Genomic DNA, 20,048 nt, shown 5'->3' on the forward strand with positions numbered 1-20,048 from the left:
TCCTTAACCCTGTTTGTTAAAGATATGAGTCCTTTTAGCCCCTTTAATTCCTCATTTCAGATTGGTCTTCCTTTCCCGATATGCTTCCAAAGCTTGGTCTGTTTTCAATCGCCTAGATTTTATTTATGCTTCCTTTTTCCAATTAGCTAGTCTCGAAACTTCACCTGTCATCCATGGTTTCCTAATCTTGCCATTTCTATCCTCGCTCATTCCTGCGCTTTAATCAACCTCTCTTTAAAAGCCTCCCACATGTCAAATGTGGATTTACCTTCAAATAGCTGCTCCCAATCCACATTCTCCCCAGTTCCTGCCAAGTTTTACTAAAGTTGACCTTCCCTTAATTTAGCACTCTTCCTTTAGGACCACTCTCGTCTTTGTCCATGAGTATTCTAAAACTTATGGAATTGTGATCACTATTCCCAAAGTAATCCCCTACTGAAACTTCAATCACCTGACTGGGCTCATTCCCCAACACCAGGTCCAGTATGGCCCCTTCCCAAGTTGGACTATTTACATACTGCTCTAGAAAACCCTCCTGGATGCTTCTTACAAATTCTGCTCCATCTAGACCTCTAACACTAAGTGAATCCCAGTCAATGTTGGGAAAACTAAAATCTCCTATCACCACTACCCTGTTGCTCCTGCATCTTTCAGTAATCTGTTTACATATTTGTACCTCTACCTCATGCTCACTGTTGGGAGGCCCGTAGTACAGCCTCAACGTTGTTACCGCACCCTTCCTATTTCTGAGCTCTGCCCATATTGCCTCACTGCTAGAGTCCTCCATAGTGTCCTCCCTTAGCAGAGGTGTGATATCCTCTCCGACCAATAATGGAACTCCTCCACCCCTTTACCACCTCCTCTATCCCGCTTGAAGCATCTACATCCTGGGATATCTAGTTGCCCTTCCCTCAACCAAGTCGAAATAGCAGCACTAACATCATACTCCCACGTTCTAATCCAAGCCCTAAATTCATCTGCCTGACCTTCTACACTTCTTGCATTAAAACAAATGCACCTCAGACCACCTTTCCGTTTGCATTCATCATCTGCTTCCTGCCTACTCTTTCCCTCAGTCACGCTGACTTCATTATCTAGTTCCTTATAGGCTTAAGTTACTACCTCCTTACTGACCACTGATCTCCTCATTTGGTTCCTATCCCCCGCTACATTGGTTTAAACCCTCCCCAGCAGCGTTAGCAAAAGCACCTCCTTGAACATTGGTTCCAATCCTGCCCAGGTGTAGACTGTCCAATGTATAATAGTCCCACCTCCCCCAGAACTGGTCCCAAAAATCTGAACCCCTCCCTCCTGCACCATCCCTCCAAGCCACTCATTCATCCTGCCTAATCAATCATTCCTATTCTGACGAGCATATGGCACTGGTAGCAATCCTAAGATTACTACCTCTGAGGTCCTACTTTTTAACCTGGCTCCTAACTCCCTAAATCCTGCTTGTAGGTCCTCATCCTGTTTTTTTTTTGCCTATATCATTGATGCCTGTATGCACCACATCAGCTGGCTGTCCAATTCCCCCTGCCCGCCTGCCTGCCCGAATGTTCTGCAGCCGATCTGAGGCATCCCTGACATGTGCACCTGAGAGGCAAAGTGCCATTTGGGTGTCTCATGTTCAACCACAGAACTGCCTATCTACTCCCCTTACAATTGAATTCCCTATGACTATGACCCTTGCACTCTTTTTCATGCCCTTCTGTACAGCAGAGCCAACCAGGGTGCCATGAACCTGGCTACTGTTGCCTTCCCATGGTGAGCCATCTCCCCCAACAGTATCCAAAATGATATACCTGTTTTGGAGGGAGATGACTGCAGGAAATGCCTGCAGTGCCTTCCTGCTCTTACTCTGCCTTTTGGTCATCCATTCCCTTTCTTTTTAGCAATCCTAATTTGCGGTGCAGCCAATTTGCTAAATGTGCTATCCACAACCTCTTCAGCATTGTGGATACTCCAAACTGAGTCCATCTGCAGCTCCAGGGTTGCCATGCAGTCTAACGAGCTGCAGCTGGACACAATTCCTGCATGTGAAGCAGCCAGGGACATTAGCCACGTCCCTGAGCCCCCTCATTGAGCATGACATGGGTCTGAGATCTCCTGCCATTTTTACTCTTAAGCTGTACTTAGTCCAACTATTATATCAAATATTAGATGAATGAAAAACTTTTCCACAATCACACGACAAAAACAAAATAGGAAACCCTTACCGTATCAACACCAGTCCCCTTTTTTTGGTTGAGGAGGGGGGTGGGCGGGAGATTGTGCTGTCTCTGGTTCATCTGCTGTTCAAATATATCAGTTCACTCATCTTTGCAGAGTGCAAGTCGACTGCTCCCCCTGCAGTTGCAAAATGGAGGAGTTTAATAAACACTTGGCATCTGTCTTCACAGTAGAATAGCATTAAAATCCAAAGGGCAAAGAAGGAAAGGAAATAAATTACCAGCAGAGAAAAGGCACAAGGGAAAACTAATAGGGCAAAGGACCAATAAATCCCCAGACCTGATGGAATGCACCCTAGGATATTAAAAAAATAGCTAGTAGTAATCTTCCAAGAATCCTTAAATTCTGGAAATCTGAGGACTGGAAAATGTCAATGTGTTACCTATTTTTCAGAAGAGAAGGAACATCTGTTATCTGGGAAAATATTAGAGTCAATTATAAAGGATGTAATAGCAGAATATTTAGAAATACATAATATGATTTGATAAAGTCAGCATGGCTTCATGAAGGTGCAATCGATCCTAACATTTATTAGAATTATTTGAATAGTAAAGCAGGATAGTAGAGGATTGTCGAACTAATAAAAGACATCTTTGGATTTTTGTGCATATGTGCACACCTGCTATTTTCAGGATGCTAACCTGTAACTAGTCGAGTCATACAAGAACCAGTTCTGTTCAACCACCATTATTTACAACTTGTATTAATGACTTGTGTACTATAGTCAAGTTTATAGAGAAGGCAAAAGTAGATGTGAAGGCAAGGCCAGACGAGTGTCCAAAAAGGTATATAGACAGGTTAACTAAGTGGGCAAAAACTTGGCAGATGGAATATAACATGGGAAATGTGAGGTTATGCACTTTAACAGGAAGATTAAGAACTGAATATTCTTTAAATGGAGAGATTACAGAAAGCTACAGCACAGATCTGGGAGTCCTTGTGTATAATCACAAAAAGCTAGCATTCAAGTTCAGTGGGTAAAAAGAAAGGTAAAAGGATTGGCCTCTTTTTCAGAAGAAATAGAATGTAAGAAAAAAAGGAAAGTTTGTGAACTATGCAGGTATTCGTCATACCACAACTGAAATAGGTTTGGGCCCTGTATCTAAGGCAATATCTACTGATATTGGAGCAGCCAAGAAGGTTTGCTAGGCTTGTGTTGGGTATGGAAGAACTCAGGAGATGTAGAGTAGATTGGGCCTGTACTCATTAGCATTTAGAAGAATAGAGGTGCCCTAATTAAAACATTTGCAACTCTTGGAGGACTTGACAGGTTAGATGTACAAAGGTTGTTTTCTCCTATGGGAGAGTTTAAGACCAGAGGATATAATCTCAGGATAAAGGGTCACTCTAAGGCAGAGATGAGGAACTTCTTCTGAAGGTAGTGTATCTGTGGAATTTGTCAACGCAAGACCATTGAGTCTGGGTCGTTATGTATATTCAAGGCTGAGATTTTTAAAGTCGGTAATGACATGTTAGTTATTGGGAAAAGGCAGGAAAGTGGACTGAGGATTATCAGAACAGACTCAATGGTATGAATGGCTTATTTCTCTTTTGTATGATCTTGCAATCCTGGATGGTTTTCTCTGAACACAACATTGTTTTTAATGTATTAAAGAAGTGTAGTCATTTACTAAATACCTTTCTGTGTATGAAAGCAATTTTTACATTCTCTCCAGACGGTGGCATTATGGGACCTTCGAAATCTAAAATTAAAGCTCCACTCCTTTGAGTCTCACAAAGATGAGATCTTTCAGGTAAGCAGTCTTAGATTTTACTTAGAGATTGAATTCCCTAAATACTTCCTTGGTGAAACTTTTCACTTATTTTACTGAATTCATTTTTTGTTTCTATGCATAATATATGCAACAAGTACATGTATTCTATTGGAATTGTAAGAAGAATAATTTAATCCTTTTTTTTTTAAGAAAGGCTAGTTTTGCTTTCTAAAGGTTGTAGATATTGTTCAGCTAACACTTTTTAAAAAACATTTCTAAGGAATTAGGATTGTGACATTCCTTTGAAGATCTGAATTCCTTATACATTTGATTTCTTAACTACATGGTTAATAGTTTAAAGTAGCTGTAAAGGCTATATTGTGTTTTACTGTTGAATGCTAATTGCTGTGCTGTGTAATTTGTATCTAGATAGAAAAGTCTAGTTTTGTACATTGTTTTGCTGTTTTCTTTCTAAGGATTGAAATTTCCAGTATATCTCCCACACAATAAGCTTGGCCAATACAAAAGAAACGTTCTTGATTCTCTTGAGTTGCACTTCACTCAAATAGGCTGAAATGAATACAAATGGAATTAGATTACACACAAAGGATGGACTTCCTGCATTCCAGTGTAAGTGTCGGGGGCAAGCCTGCTTTGAGTTAGTTGGCTCAGGAATTTTTCAGGCTTCTACCCTTTCCTTATTGCAAGATGGGAGCTCCACCAGCCTTCTGTGTAGGAATACCCCTTCGTGCCACCATTTCTGGGCCTCAGCAGAGGCTTTGGAACTCAGCTAAGTCTCTTACCTCACTGATGCATGTCATAGGCTCTGATTAGCACAGTGGACCCGGGAAAGAGGTCACCCCTCCCTGCCTTAACTTACCATCAACCATATGGTTCAAATCTTCTGACTTGCACTTTGCTATATGTTAGACACAGCCTTTGCTGCAGTAATGGAGTTCGATCTTTAATTGGGCATTAGTGTCTCACTTGCACACTTCAAATGAACCACTGGTGGATGATCTGTCTAACTCTTTACCTAATATGCACAAAATGATGAGGATGTCAGCAGGTACACCATGGATTGAAAGGTGCCCAAATTTATGGATCCATCTTTTTGTGAGTGTCTCTCAAAATAGTCTCTGTTCCAAATACAATTAGAGAGAATCTGGTTTGTAAAAAGAAAAGTAATTTCAGTGCCTTAAATGAAGGATTAAAGAGCTGCTGGAGAACTCCCACTTGGAGAAGAGGCACTGAATTGGTCTATTTGCTGAATGAAGCATGTTTCTTAGTTTATAAAGAATGGTATGTGGTGGTAGAAGGACAGGCTGGCATCAGATATGACTGACTTTCATGCAGGACCTGTATGGTAGCTCTGAGGCCAGCAGATTTCTCAATTTATTGTAAAATCCTGCAGCCATGCAACCAGCCATGTGTGTGTCTTCCACTAAATATCAGTTTAATAAAAATAGGATATCATAAACCACTGCTGTAGAGACAAAGCACTCTTAATGGACACACTTTTTATTTAGTTTTGTCTTTTTGCAAGTTTCCTTGTGGATGTTCAGCATTATGTAGCATCACAGATCGATATTGAAAATGGAATCGTAAAGGTGGCCATTTTAGCCAAACGTGCCTTAGCTGGCTCTGAGAACCACTCCCTGATCTTTTGATATCTTGGATTTCTCTAAAATCAGGGCTTCATGTTGCTGGAAATGTTTGAGCCAATTTTCTAATATAGATGGAAGGGTTTACAGTTCAGATGTGACATTGGATTTTTAATAAACTTGCCTTCTATTAGTGTCCTTTGCATCATTTCTGAAAAATGCTCATTCTGCTTCTCTCTCCACAGAATATACCAGACCTTCTGAGTTTCTCTAGCATTTTCAGGTTTAATGCAGATTTCCAGCATCTCTAGTATCTTGCTTTTACTTTACCTGAAGCATTAACTCTCTTTCTGCCTCCAAAGGTGCATTCTTACTTAGCTACTTCTGAGTTTTTATTTCACTTTCCAACATCTGCAATTATGGTTTGGTTTGCAGCGCAAATGCTAGGCCAAGGGCAATAATTATAGCTTGTTCATAGAATGTATCCAATACAATGTGAAAACTTAGCATCCAGATGGTATAATTATGTGGCAATTGTTCTTAATTGTACTGATGCCTGCATAATGTGTGGTACATTTTGCATTAAAACTCAAAATACAATATTCCATTGCCAAAGTTGTGCTCCATTGATCTAAATTTGCAGCTGGTATAGTCCTTTGAACGAGCTGTTGGAAGTTTTTGTCAGAATAATGAAAACTATTCCCTAATCCAGAAAGAAATATTTTGAGACACAGTCGACGAAGTGATCATGGTAAGCAGAAGGTATCACTATTTATCTGCACACAATCCTGTGTGTGAGACCTCGCCATGTATTGTGTAGCTCATCTGCAGACATAATAGCTAGGAGAAGTGTACAGCAAGTCAGCATTATTGAATTAGACTGGGAGAGTGGCCCTTTGTGAGAAAGACAGGTGATGGCAAATTAAAAATTGGCAGTAGAGAGCCCCTTCAACCTGTTAGAGCTGAATTTTGATGTCAGGAAAATAGGTGATTGGACATTTTCTGTGTCTGTGTCTGTCTCTAGATTGAGTAGTGGAACATGTTTTGTTTTAACCACTTGGCCAATTAAGATCATGATTGACCTGGTTGTGCTTTCATCTCCAATTACTTCTCTGCATTCCAGAACACTTGACTCCCTCATTAATCAAAATCCACCATGAATTATTTTTTAAAAATCAAGCCTTGAATGATGTCTGGGAAGCAATTTCACACTATTATTGATCCTGAGAAGAAAATTCTCTTCTGCCTTTATCAAGGAAACCTCTTATCCTTAAACTGTGTACCCTAGGTTTACTGTCTTGTAAGAGGAAACATCCTACACAAATATCCACTTTTTACAATCTGCTCATAATTATATAGACTACAATAAGTTTTTGTCATTCTTTCAAACTACAGTTTATGTATGTCAAACCTATTCAGCCTTTCTCCCAAGAATGAGTGGAGCTTCAGATAACATGGATTATTCTCATGTTCTTTCTATTTATCATGTTTAACATTGAATGTGTAAAGCAAGAATTTTGAAAATCTTTAATTTGCCAATTCATATCAACCATTGGGATTATTGCAAATTGTGGAAATTCCACTTTATTTCTATTTTATTATTACTCCCATTTTATCAGTTTTAAACATCTTTGCAGTTGAGTCAAGAAATAATTTGTAATCTAAAAACGATTCATCAAAATATTTTGCCATCACTGTAGTTTTAGTTGCTCATTAATGGTTGATCCAGTTTAACATTGATTTTAATCTGATTATTTATTAGCCACAGATGGGAGAATAAAACAAACTTTGCGTATTAGTACTGTAAAACAGTGCTAATGAGTTTTTGCGACTCTCATTTGTTGTAGATTTTCTTCAGTTTTGCTTCCCTTTTCACTGTCTCTCCTCTACTACCACCCCCCCTCCCCCCTTTCATCCCCACACCCACACACCTTGCCAATGTGCTGAAATGTTTGATTTTATTTTTGTAGGTGCAGTGGTCGCCACACAATGAAACTATCCTTGCTTCCAGTGGTACTGATCGTCGCCTCAATGTCTGGGATTTAAGGTAATTCTTCATTTTTCTTTTCTATTTGGGTGTTTTCTTATCCCTGAGGCACTGAGCTTAATCAGCATCAAGTGACAATATTCTTCAAGTAGATGGAAATTACTAGTGTCGATAATGGACACTGTTAAAGCAATGGCAAAAGAGGACATCAGTGATGTTAATATACAATAAAAATATTGGGTAGAATTGAGAAATAAAGTTTCAACACTGGAAATTGCTTTTGGAGTACAAAATAGCAGTGATAAAATAGCAGGGCAAACAAACACAGATCAGTGAAACTTGATGCAAAAATGGAAGACTTTTCTTTGCAGAGAGACAGATTGTGGCAAAATGGCTCAAGTTCCAAAGACAGCAGATTTCTTTTCATTTAGTCATTTTTCTGAAACAATAAGTTCTGGAACCAATAAGATAAGTCCTAGATTTAATAATGAACTGGAATTAATCAATTCAACAGTAAGGAAATATCTAGCTAGTGGTGACATTTTAATACAATAGAAATTAATATTAGATTTTAGAGGAAGCATGGTGAGTCACAAGCAAAGGTTTTTAAATTTAGATGAGGCTGCCTGTGGAGGGATGAGACTGAAATTGACCGCAGCATATTCTACACATCTATTAATGAATAAATCTTTGGGTGAATGCTGGAAAATGTCCAAACAAGTATTTACTAGAATGCAGCACCTTTATAATAACCCTAAAAGTTAGTGCTTGGCCTCTGGAGGTTCAACAAACTTGGTCAATATGGGAAGTGAATGGTAGTGTAATATTAAACAAAGGCCTGATTGAAGGGCAAAGATCAATTAAGATTCTGCAGACTGGGAGTAAAAGAGCAGCAAAAAGAGAATTTGGGGGAAAAATCTTGCAGTGGTTATGAAGGACAATGCATGAGGTTTTTACAGTATATTCAGAGATAGTGACATTATAATTGAAATTGTATTTCTTCACTGTAAAAGAGGAGGATGAAGTACAAGGAAAAGACAAAAATCAAGGGAGAGAGCGAGCCTAACCAGATGATTTTTATATTTAATAAAGAGGTGGTGGAGAAAGTAATGAGATTAAGAATCAAAAATTTGAATGGGTCCTACCTCAGGAAAAATTGTTGATGGATTGATCGTGATCTACCAAGTTTCTTGATTCAAGATTGGATTAGGTATTGGCAGTGTGACTTCACTATTTATAAATGGTTTATCAGGACTAAAAAATTATAGTGCTGATTAAAGCTCTGAAGTGTGACTGGACTTGAAACCTTAACTCTGTTTTCTTCCTGGATTCTGCCAAACATACTGAGTTTGAACCTGCAATTTCTGTTTTTGTTTCACATCTCCAGCATCTGCAGTTCTGTTTTATTTTTTATAGTCCTATCAGACTAAAAAGCTGTTGTAATGGGCAGAGCTGTTAGAATGCAGTCGATCAGAGAGAGCCAGCATGGATTTGGAAAGGTTCTGAAGAACCTAGCTTGCTTTCTGAAGTGATAATGGATATGGTAGATAAGAGAGTGTATGTGAATGTTATTTATTAACTCCTGGAAGTTGTTTGATGTGGTTCAATATAAGAAGCCATTAACAAAAAATAGTTTGGAATAAGAGGCAGCCTATTGGATTGGCTAAGAAACAGAATAGGGATAATGGATATGAACACATATTGACGCAATCCACACTGGTGCCACAAGCTTTCTGTATTTTATCTGTGATACAGAGATAAAGGGATAGTAAAGTATATGTTAAGGTTTGCTGACTGCATTAAAAGTAGGTGGGAACAAAGTTACTAAGGTATAATTGATAAATTGAAAGAATTAGGCGACCAAATTCTAAACAATGAAAAGCTAGAAACTGTGGATGAGCATAGAAACCCCTTGAAGTCGATCTGCAATAGTCACTAAACCTAGTGGACTATTGCAAAGAAAAAAGAATATCTACTTTTATCTTGAACTTAAATCTGAAAGGATTAGAGGTAAGATACAGTTGTTTAAAAGCAAAATCCATGTAGACAACTTCTGGGTCCTAACTAACTTGAAATTTGGTCGTGACCAACGTTTATAATAAAACTGCTGTTGACTTTGTTTCAGTGCAGAATGAAATTTGCTCAGGTTTGTAAGTTATTGAATGGATGTATTTTCTTGATCTGTTTTAATTCTGTAATTTGGGCCAACATGAACATCCTTTGGGACGACGTGCATTCATTATAAATTTGGTATCTTTTGTTTTCAACGCTGAATCAAATGCTATTTGAGGTTTGTTGAGATTTCAAAATAGTTAACTTTTGGATTATTTTTGGAATTTAATCACAAAAACATAACTAATGTCTTAGTCCTTCGGAAAAACTTGATGTATGTTAATGCTGATATGGTATGACTATGATTATATATGGTTTGAGGTTCGAGAAGTGGTTGCTTTCCTTACCATTTTTGTACAGAAGGTCTGTTTAACTATTGCATATTGCAAATTGGTTTACCCATGTTATCTGCTATTCTTATTTTTTAGAATTCTAGTTTTTTTTCTGCACTGTAATTTGTCTTGCATAACTTAACCTTGCCAGAGTTTGTGCATCTGAAGCTCTACTGACTTGCAATTTAACCATTCAGCATATCCCTCTCTTCTCTTTCCTCATACATGCATCTAACTTTTTTTTTCTCTTAAATGCCTCTACCTTGTTCCAAATTATTTTATTGGATTTACGGATGACTTTTTTGATTTATATTTATGACCCATAGTTTTCAACTGTCTGTGAATGGAAGCATCATCTGTCTACCTACCCATCCTCTTGGTAACATTGATCACATTTTGCTAGTTTAGAGCCACCACCTGTTAAGTCTTGCACGATAATTGTACTTAGTGATTGTATCTTCGTTGTAAATATTTTTGCACTTTGTCCAGCAATATCCTTTTGGTAACATTCTTTTAGGTGTTCTTAGACAGATGCTGCTAAGGTGTAAGACCAATTTCATGGTTATCTGAATTTATGAATGATTTTTTTAAATGTGTGTTTTGTAGTAAAATTGGTGAAGAGCAATCCGCTGAAGATGCAGAGGATGGACCGCCAGAACTACTGGTAGGTTTCTGTGCAAGATATGGAGACGACAAGGAAGATTAGATCATTTAATTCTTTTAGTTCCAGCATCAACTCTGTTTTCATGCTTTTTCTCTATGTCCCTGATGACCTTACTTTTATAAACGTCTAATTTCATTTTTTGAACATTTACAACTGCTTGATTTTGTCCATAATTAGCTATGTCAAATTTCAAGATTGTCGCTTTGTTCTTCATGTTGCTAAACCTAATTTTCCTTACTAAAATTAATCCCTTCATATTTCATTTGCTATGTATTTACAGGGCAGTACACATCTGATGCTTCCCATTCTTTTCAATTTATTATATTTTGAGTTTCATAACTTCTGCTAACTTTGAATTTTTTCACATTGGTTAAATTATTTATATCTAAGCAAAAACAAAAAGTGCAGTAGTCCCAAAGTGCATCAGTAATATATGTTGAGTTGGAGATCTCCTCCCATGTCCAGAGGATCTGGACCATTCTGTAAAGGTTTTCTCATCATTGCCACTGAGCTTATTGGTTGGGATTTGTTAGATTTATCCCTTTCTTTAAGAGTGTAACATTTTCCACCCCATACCTTATACAAGGAAAACTGTGGCCAGAGCAATCTTAATTTTCATCCTTTCTTCTATCAGCAATTTCTTATCTGGATCAAGTGATTTTACTAATTTGAATCCTGACAGTGTTCTTATGTAGCTTGTCTTTTATGTATTCACTTTTCACCTTTTTCTGAATCTTTTGTGCGACATTGGTAATGGCTTATTCTTCAATCCAGACTCTTGCAAAGTGATATTGAGGATTGCGTAATACCTCAGCTATGGTCTCCACTTCGTTAAGACGATCGTTTTGGTTTCAAATTGGTCACCCCTTTGACTAAATTTTTGTTATTTATGTATTTAAGTTTTGAGGTGCCACTATTCAGTTTAATATTTCAAATATCTCAAATATTTCAGTTTAATACTTCGATGATAGAACAAGATAGAGACATTTCAGCATTGAAGAAAGTCGCTCATAGTGCTGCTATTGAACTGGAGCTGTGTAATTTGACTTTTTAAAAATTCCTCTTCTCCATAATCCTTTTCTAAAATATTTATCTAATTTTCCTTTACAAGAGCGTTTTTACCTTTTAATAGCCATTGTGTTTGCTGGTTACCCTCTTGGTGGCAGGGATGGGATTACATTAGTCACTTCCATCTTGTCTTCTGATAATCCAAAATATTTCCTTTATTTTCATTGGTAGGTATATTGACCTTTCACTGTCTCATTCATACTTCGAAGTTATGTTTCATAATTATATTCTCTTATTTTTGATACATTTTAAATGAGAGGAACTTGCAGGCAGTGTTCCCATGTACCTGCTTCCCTTGTCTTTCTAGATGAAAGTGGTTATGGGTTTGGAAGGTGCTGTCAAAGAATCTTTGGAGAATTTTTACAGTGCATGTTGTAGATGATACCGATTGCTGCTACTGAGCATCAGTATCGTGTCATTAATACCATGCCTGTAATAGAGGTCAACTATTACATGATAGAACATAACAGACAGTTGGGATATATGAGCAGCCAGTCATCTATCTATTGGCTGAGCAAGGAATGTCCGTTAGAACACCAGATGAAAACTCTGCATTTAACATTGTTCCACAGGATCTTTTAGCATGCACCAAAACCACTAAAGTCATATTCAAAAGATAGAATCTATATTGATGTAGCACTGCAGTGTTGGTGCAAATGCAGAGATGAAAAGCTGGGAGATGTTATATCTAGATTCGGGTGCATGATTGTGACACATCATGTTTACGACTTCTACGTGAGAATGCTTTGTATACGTAACTGTTTGCTGTTCTGAAAAACTTGTTGTTTCTTAATAGTTTATTCATGGAGGACATACTGCAAAAATTTCTGATTTCTCCTGGAATCCAAATGAACCATGGGTAATCTGTTCTGTATCAGAAGACAATATTATGCAAGTTTGGCAGATGGTGAGTGTTTGGCCTTGCAGGATCACCTATCAGGTTATCTTAAGAGTTTTGGTCTAAATAATAATCATGGTCACTCTCCTGAAATATTTAATGACGTTCATATTTTAATCGTCAATAAAGAAAACTATGGAACCCTCAGTCAAGTTGTAAACTTCGAATTAATGTCCAAGTCATAGTTATGTAATTTAACCATATTGGTTGCAGCTTGATTGTGTGATTTTTCTCTTTCAGGCTGAGAATATTTACAATGATGAAGAACCTGATACACCTGCATCTGAACTTGAGAGCCAAGGATCATAAACCCCATTTGACACCACCTCTTTAAAAAGAGTCTAAAATTTATTTAGACAGATAATCGTAACAAGTTTCCAAGCAATCTTTTTCCACTGAAGTGCTGAGGCTTGTGTATAAGAAGCACTTTATGCAAATTCTGACGTGCAACTCCTTGGTTTTCAGTGAGCTTCGTACAGAAATTTGGTAGTGTTTTGAGAATGCAAAGCCTGATTTATATAGTAGTGTGTAATTGTATTCCTTTAGTATGTATAAAAGTTTATTGATAGCTGCTTAAGCACAAACGTGTATACTTGTGTGTTGCGGTATTACATAATATACAGTCTGACTCTGAAATGTGATTGGCAGCAGGGGCACTAATTCAATGTGCATATAATTTGGTTCCAGTGGAAGAGAGTTAAAATTGCTAAAATCTCTGCAAAGCAATTTTTCAACACTCAAGCTGAAGAGTTTTTTTTTAATGCAAAGTACGTATTTCAACACATGAAATTCTTTGGTTTATTTCTGCCTAACTCCCTCCAAACTACCAACACACAACTACACTCTAGTGGTTCTAAGTAGCATTGATTTTTCCAGCTTATTCTGAAAGCGTATAACAACCATGCCCACAATTTTGGACTAATTAGAAATTATTGCATATTGAAAGATTTTATCTACATTTATAATCCAGCATTAAGTGGTGAAATGCTGCTGCAGACTTCAGTAGTTGTGGTGTAGTTTTCTTACACTCTTTGAAGCTCTAACATATGTGCACTTAAGAATTCATGTAGACATTTGCTTCTGTGTTTTCCTCATTTTAACAACTGCATTTGTGCACATTGTAGAGCAGAGATATAAAAACAATAAACCTTTTGTAATTTTTACAATTTAGCTATGCTTTTTAACATGTAACCATAAATGATAGAAACTGATCAACATACATTTAAGAAATTAATTTAGTTTGATTTTGTAAATCTGCTGTGAATGAAACTTTAAGTCACATATACAAGTGGTGCACTTGTGTTTTTTCAGTTTCTCCCCCCTCTCTTCTGTTGTAAGATGCTAACCGAGTGGATACCTATTCACAAATATTGAGAGCATAAGTAGTACAATATCCAGCCCCTCAAACCTGCTCAGCCATTTTATATGATCATGGCTGATCTTCTGCCTTTCCACACCTTTGAATCTCAATCTAAAAATGTTATCTGCTGTTATGATGGAGCCATCCACAATCTTCTGGGATAGAGAAATGCAAAGATTCACAATCTGAATGATGACTTTTTTATCTGAATCCAAAAAGATTTATTCTCATCCCAAGACTACATCTCTGTTCTAGATTCCGAAGACAGGAGAAACTAATCTTTCCTTATCAAGTCCCTTCAGTATCTGGTATGTTTCAATGAAGTCACCTTTTGTTTTTTTCTGAACTCAACATTGTTATGAATGAAGTTTTTGACTGCTCAACAAGTTACTTGATTTCACGACACATTGGAGGTGGAGCAGAAAGGTAAGAGAACACAATTTAAATTATGTATACCCTCCAATTTGAAGGATTTTTACTCTAGGTTCTGTCCATATTTACATAGAAACATCAATCACTTGTTTTGATGCTAAAGTTACAATTTCTTACAAATTTAACACAGAAAAAATGTCTTGCAGTTGCTTCTGCAAGTTGGAATGATGGTAGTCTTTGTTCACCAATATTTTGTTTGTGACATATTTCTCTTCATTGACAGAAGTAGGATTAATGGGCTGAAACCATGATGGATGCTGAAGGATGTCAATTTTTGCAAAATCAATAAATAATGGAAATAATCTTGTGTTATGAAAAACAGATCAACATTCTAGTAACACAAATGAAATGTGCTATTGGAATGGCTGATGTTCTGTTGTTGGTATCTTGCATAATTATAAAGTTAAAAATCTCTCAACACCAGGTTACAGTCCAACAGGACTGTTTGGAAGCTTTGAGTGCTGCTCCTTCAGCAGGTGGCTGTCGTGTATGAGATCGTAGGATACAGAATTTATAGCAAAAGCTTAGTGTGATGCAACTGAAATTATATATTGAAAAAGACCTGGATTGTTTGTGAAGTCCCTCATCTTTTAGAATGACCATGTTGGTTTCAGTTTTCATATGTAAATCCCAGAACTGTTTTTAGAAGTTACATTCTCAAGTAAGCTCAAATAATGCATTGAAGGTGAGATGCTGTGTGAGGCTGTCTGTGCCTTAATGTTCAGACTGATTCTATCCCTAAAAAAGGGATTTACAGAATCTTACATGGATTCATGTAGTTTTTGGGCAAAATAAAATGTAATTCTCAAAGTACAATTTCACGTCACAAACATGTGCTTGGGTTGGGGTGGGGGGGGAAGAAAGGGAGTGAGTGTTTTTGGGAGTGTGTGAGAACATATGAAAGAGAGTTTATGTATGAGAGATGATTCTGAGTGAGTGTATGGGTCTGTAGGATTGTGTGTGTGTTTTATTCTATAGTATGACATGAACCAAAGGTCATCCCCATGGGTACTGAACTTGGCTATCAACCTCTGTTTGGCCACTTTGCGTTGTTACCCGTCCTGAAGTCCATTTTGGAGGATGGTCACCCGAAGGTCCGAGGTCGAATGTCCCTCCAAATCATGCATAATTATATACTTCCTCAATGGAATTACAATAATAAGTGTTGTATTTTCTGTTCCATGAGGCTGTATGGTCCTGTTGACATCAAGGCAGACTGGCACCTGAATGACACATACAGGGATTTATTTTTCAATGTCGAGATAGGTATATAGCATGGAAACAGGTCTTTTTGACCCAATGTGTCCATGCCAATCAGTTTTCCTAAACTGAACTAGACCTGTTTACTTGTATTCAGCCCTTATCCCTCAAATTTCCTCCTATGTGTACCTGTCCAACTGTCTTTTAAGTGTTGTCGTCATATAGAGATCTCTTGATACCCTCGACTAACAATTGATCTAGCATCAATTGCCATTAGCAGAAGAGATCTAAACTTCAAGCACTTTTATGAAATGTTGTCAATTTCACTGCTGAGGGATCTGACTCTAACATTTAAATTATAATATTTATGGGGAATATAAAATAAAGTTGGTAGTTGAGATTATTACAGCTTGAAATATGGAACCTGGCACTTTTTTTTCCAAATTCAACTGCATTTACACTAAAATGTGATCAGCAATACATTTGGACTGCTTACTGTGATAGTTTTTAATTTTAAAGTAATAATTAATATACTAAACCTATAATGTCAATTTCAGTAAACTCTATAATGATATTTGAAACGTGGAGACTTTTTGTACTTTAAAAAAGTGACGTTAAGAGTTGTCTCTAATTCTGCAACTTCGACCTACTGTTTAAATATTCACTAAAAGAAATTGAAATCTTCTTGAAGGAAATACAGATCATTTTACATTAATGCAAATTTGCTGTAAACACACTTGATGAATTGGGGACCGTTTCTAAAGCACAAACTTTTAAAGCGATTACATTGCCAACACTAAGCGCAGTTTCTAATGTGGGATTGCACAAGAATGCAACCATTGCATTATAGAAGCTGTAGTTAAATATTTTTCAGTGTTAATACTGAACCACGCTTGTTAATAATACTCTAACGTGTAATTTGTGGTCAGTTTTGAAGACAATTCATAAAATGTCAGCATATAAATTTCATGTTTTCCACGTGACATCTAACCATGCTTTTATCATAAAATCATTGTTCCAGCTTATCCTGTTGGAATGAAGTTAAAACATCAATATTCCATTATTCCTCAAGCTCTAAAGAAACATGTTTCCACATGAAGATTTTTCATGCTTTCTGGTTCTTGAACAGATTGAGCTTGTTTTCTTGGAGAAATGCAAGGATTTTGCTCTTTGCTGATCTTGGCCACATAGATAAAGGAATACAAAATAAACAGGTCATGGTCCTTTCTGCTAAGACATGGAAAATTAAGAGTGGAGCAGGGAGGGGAGAAATTGGGACAGTTTTACAAGCAAAAGGTTATTTCTATCAATGTGTAAATATTCCCAAATTATAGTAAGTCCATTACCTCACCTGACTGATTTGGATTCATTTTGCAGGAATTCTATGTTTCACAAATGTGATGAACAATATTAAATATGGATCTCTGTTGCTTTAAGCTACATTATTAAAACACCCTTAGAAACCAGGAACAGTATTACCATCAATTAATATGAAAATGGGTAAATGAAATGTCAACTGCACTGAAATAACATTTGAAAACCAAACAAGAAACCAATTCAATAATGTGTAAAACTTTCTAACCTGAAGTACACATGACAAAAGAAAGCAGCAATAATTATCTATACTTATATTTGTTGATTTGCTTTGTACATGTCCTTAGTAAATAACATTTTAGATTCACATTTCAGGATTCTACAAAACTTGTGAAAATTTGAAAACATGACTGTGCTGACCACCCATTCAAATACTTGCCCAAACCCCTGAAAAAAATAAAACTGATTTAAGTATTGACGATTTCTGCCTCATTGTTTCACAGTAATTCTCTGCTACAATCTTCAGAGGTAGATTTTTTTTTGTTCTCATCATCACCTGAGGTTTTGACCACAGCATTCCCAGCTAAATGTGTAAACGCACCATCAATACAGCATACTTTGCCACATGTAAAACATTGATCAACACAGACAGCAAACCCATTATAATCAGGCAGTACCAGGAAGACATGCTATGCACCAAACATCTCCTATTTTTGCGTCAATATACGCAAAACATTAGACATTCAAAGTAGAAATACAGAGTCTGTATTTTTTTAATTTAACAAGTTTGATTTGGAATTGCAGTAACATGTGGATTAGAAGCTGCATCTTTTATTCTTCAGCACATTAAAGTAGGAAGACCAATATCAAAAACAAGTTTCAGATACCATGATGATGGTTTTGACAGCAGTTTCAATGAAACATACTGAAATATCCAGAGTAAAGCATTTTTAAAAATATTGAAAATGGTTTCCAATTCTCCTCCCTTCCCATTAGAAGCTGCAGCCTCTAACCTAAGACAGTGTGATTTTTAAAAGATGAATAAACTTTTAACTGGTTCACATTAAGCCAGTCAAGTGCAAGGAACAGCAGCTTAAAAATACAACAGTCCAGTCTCTTACCAGTTATGAAACATGAAAAAAATTACACCAAACATTTGTATAACAATGCTTTCCCCTCCACTTCTAATCTTGATTTGTTTTAGGGTTATGGTTCTGAGACTCAACAAACTCCTAATACTTTTACCTCCAAGTGAAGTTTTTTCATGTGCAAGGTGAGGGCAGTGTATGTCATATTCAACAACAAAAATGTAATCTTCCTGTAACCTAAAATTCACTTATACTTTACAGCAAGACTTTCACTGATTTGTTATCAGGAGGGAAATCCTGATTGTCCACTTTTAAGTCCAAGTAAAATTAGGTCAACTGTAGTTGTCCCACAATCCCAACATCATCTCCACTGAGATCGGTTTAGGCAACAAAGAGAAAGGATAGATTCTACTGGTCATGGAGTGAAATCACCTGCTATGCCACAAGGGGGTGTTAAGAAAACAAGAAGCAGAATTAAGAATTAACCTAATTTGCTGAAGTCATGTCAATCAACAACCAGGCAAAATATTTTACACTATCTTCACTAGATTTTGCATGTTGTATAATATTCTGATTATTTAAAAGAAAAAACTGTAGAAAGTAAAAGCAATGTTCTTTTAATACAGGTGAGATCTGATCCCCCCCCCCAATATTAGCCATGAAAATTCTAAATGGGTAGCTTTAGCAAAATGTTTCAAATTTAAATATTAATGTATTTCATGTTTATGTGCAAGTAATTGCACTAAATAATTACTTGGTCAAAAAAGCAAGAAATCCAACCAGCCTCTTCAAAAATTGTTAAAAAGGTAGTTTAAGTGCTATGGACAATTTTACCACACAAGTGAAAAGGAGTTTGGTCCAATTACAGTCTGGATGCATTTTCTGAAATGATTTGACGATATTTGGAACAAATGTAAAGGGTGTAAGAGTCGGTCAATAATGTAGATCAGAAAGAAATCATCTGTGAATCTCAATCACACTGGCCAATTATGCTGCTTAAAAGATATTCAATTTCACATTTGTAAGTTAAATCATTTGGTCAATATCGTTTGATATATGTATCTTATGATCTTTTAACAAACAAATTAAATCACAAAGCAGCATTTTTGTTTGCCTGATTAGAAGTGCAACTTCACAGGCAATACAGATTCCTTGAATCTTAGCAATTTTGCAAATTGATGTCAAATTTACATAAAGTGTGAAGTCAGTGCTGAACAATACAGTAACAGATTCAACCTGTGCTGGAGTCGTTCCATGATGACGAGTTGAGCAGGCATTATTTACTTTTTCTGACAAGTTGCTAGACACCTTTACATTAAGTATTATCTAAAACAGGCAGTAATTCTGCCAGCCAAGTGCAAATACCAGAAAGGTGAACTAACTTGGAAGAATTGGATTGTGCTAATCCATACTTTCTATTATTAATTGTTGGATTGAAGACTTATCTCAACAGAGGAAATTCACGATCAGGGATTTATAATTGTAGAATGCATACAAATTGGTTATCAATGTTAAGGTACTGACTGCATTCAAACAAGGGACTTTTTCAGCTCAATAAATAACTATCTTAAAAGGTGATGTCAAATGAATCACATTATATCTGGTTTAGATTAGATTACAGCCAGTGTTTAAGTAATTGTAAGTAACTGCTTGATTTCACAATCTTATTTGAAATACATGAGATATTTTACTAACTTTGCTAGAAGTCAGACTGTATACCTTCAATAGTTATTCTAAACTACAGAAAATGGCATAAAAATTCTCTGCTTTCGGGTACCAAAAATACCAGTTGGCTTTCCTGTACCCACAGAATACCAAAGCAAACCCGAGTCTAAGAGTGGCTTCTAACAGCAATCTTTTTCCAGCTACCATATGCAAGAGATGCCAGATTGTTTTTCTGTGTGTAACTGTTCCAGGTCTCTACTCAATTTTTATAGTTGCATTAAGTGCATCCTAACTACAGAACATATTGGTGCATCAATTCATTCTACTGTGGATTAAATACATTATACATAAAACATGCTCTGATTTCAATGATGAAA

The 20,048-nt window shown here is 36.6% G+C and overlaps 1 protein-coding gene across 1 annotated transcript in view; it reads left to right on the plus strand.

Moving 5' to 3' along the window:
* The window catches only part of LOC122554992 (histone-binding protein RBBP7), a 37,039-nt gene extending 23,264 nt beyond the window's left edge, over window positions 1-13,775 (plus strand). The window contains exons 8-12 of the mRNA XM_043700502.1: window positions 3,909-3,986; window positions 7,522-7,598; window positions 10,589-10,646; window positions 12,511-12,621; window positions 12,853-13,775. Of these exons, the coding sequence (XP_043556437.1) occupies window positions 3,909-3,986; window positions 7,522-7,598; window positions 10,589-10,646; window positions 12,511-12,621; window positions 12,853-12,921 (393 nt within the window). The 3' untranslated portion in view covers window positions 12,922-13,775. The remainder of the gene's footprint in view (window positions 1-3,908; window positions 3,987-7,521; window positions 7,599-10,588; window positions 10,647-12,510; window positions 12,622-12,852) is intronic.
* Window positions 13,776-20,048: the final 6,273 nt, after the last annotated feature.

Source organism: Chiloscyllium plagiosum, chromosome 12, assembly GCF_004010195.1.
Source record: "Chiloscyllium plagiosum isolate BGI_BamShark_2017 chromosome 12, ASM401019v2, whole genome shotgun sequence".
Lineage (NCBI taxonomy): Eukaryota > Metazoa > Chordata > Chondrichthyes > Orectolobiformes > Hemiscylliidae > Chiloscyllium > Chiloscyllium plagiosum.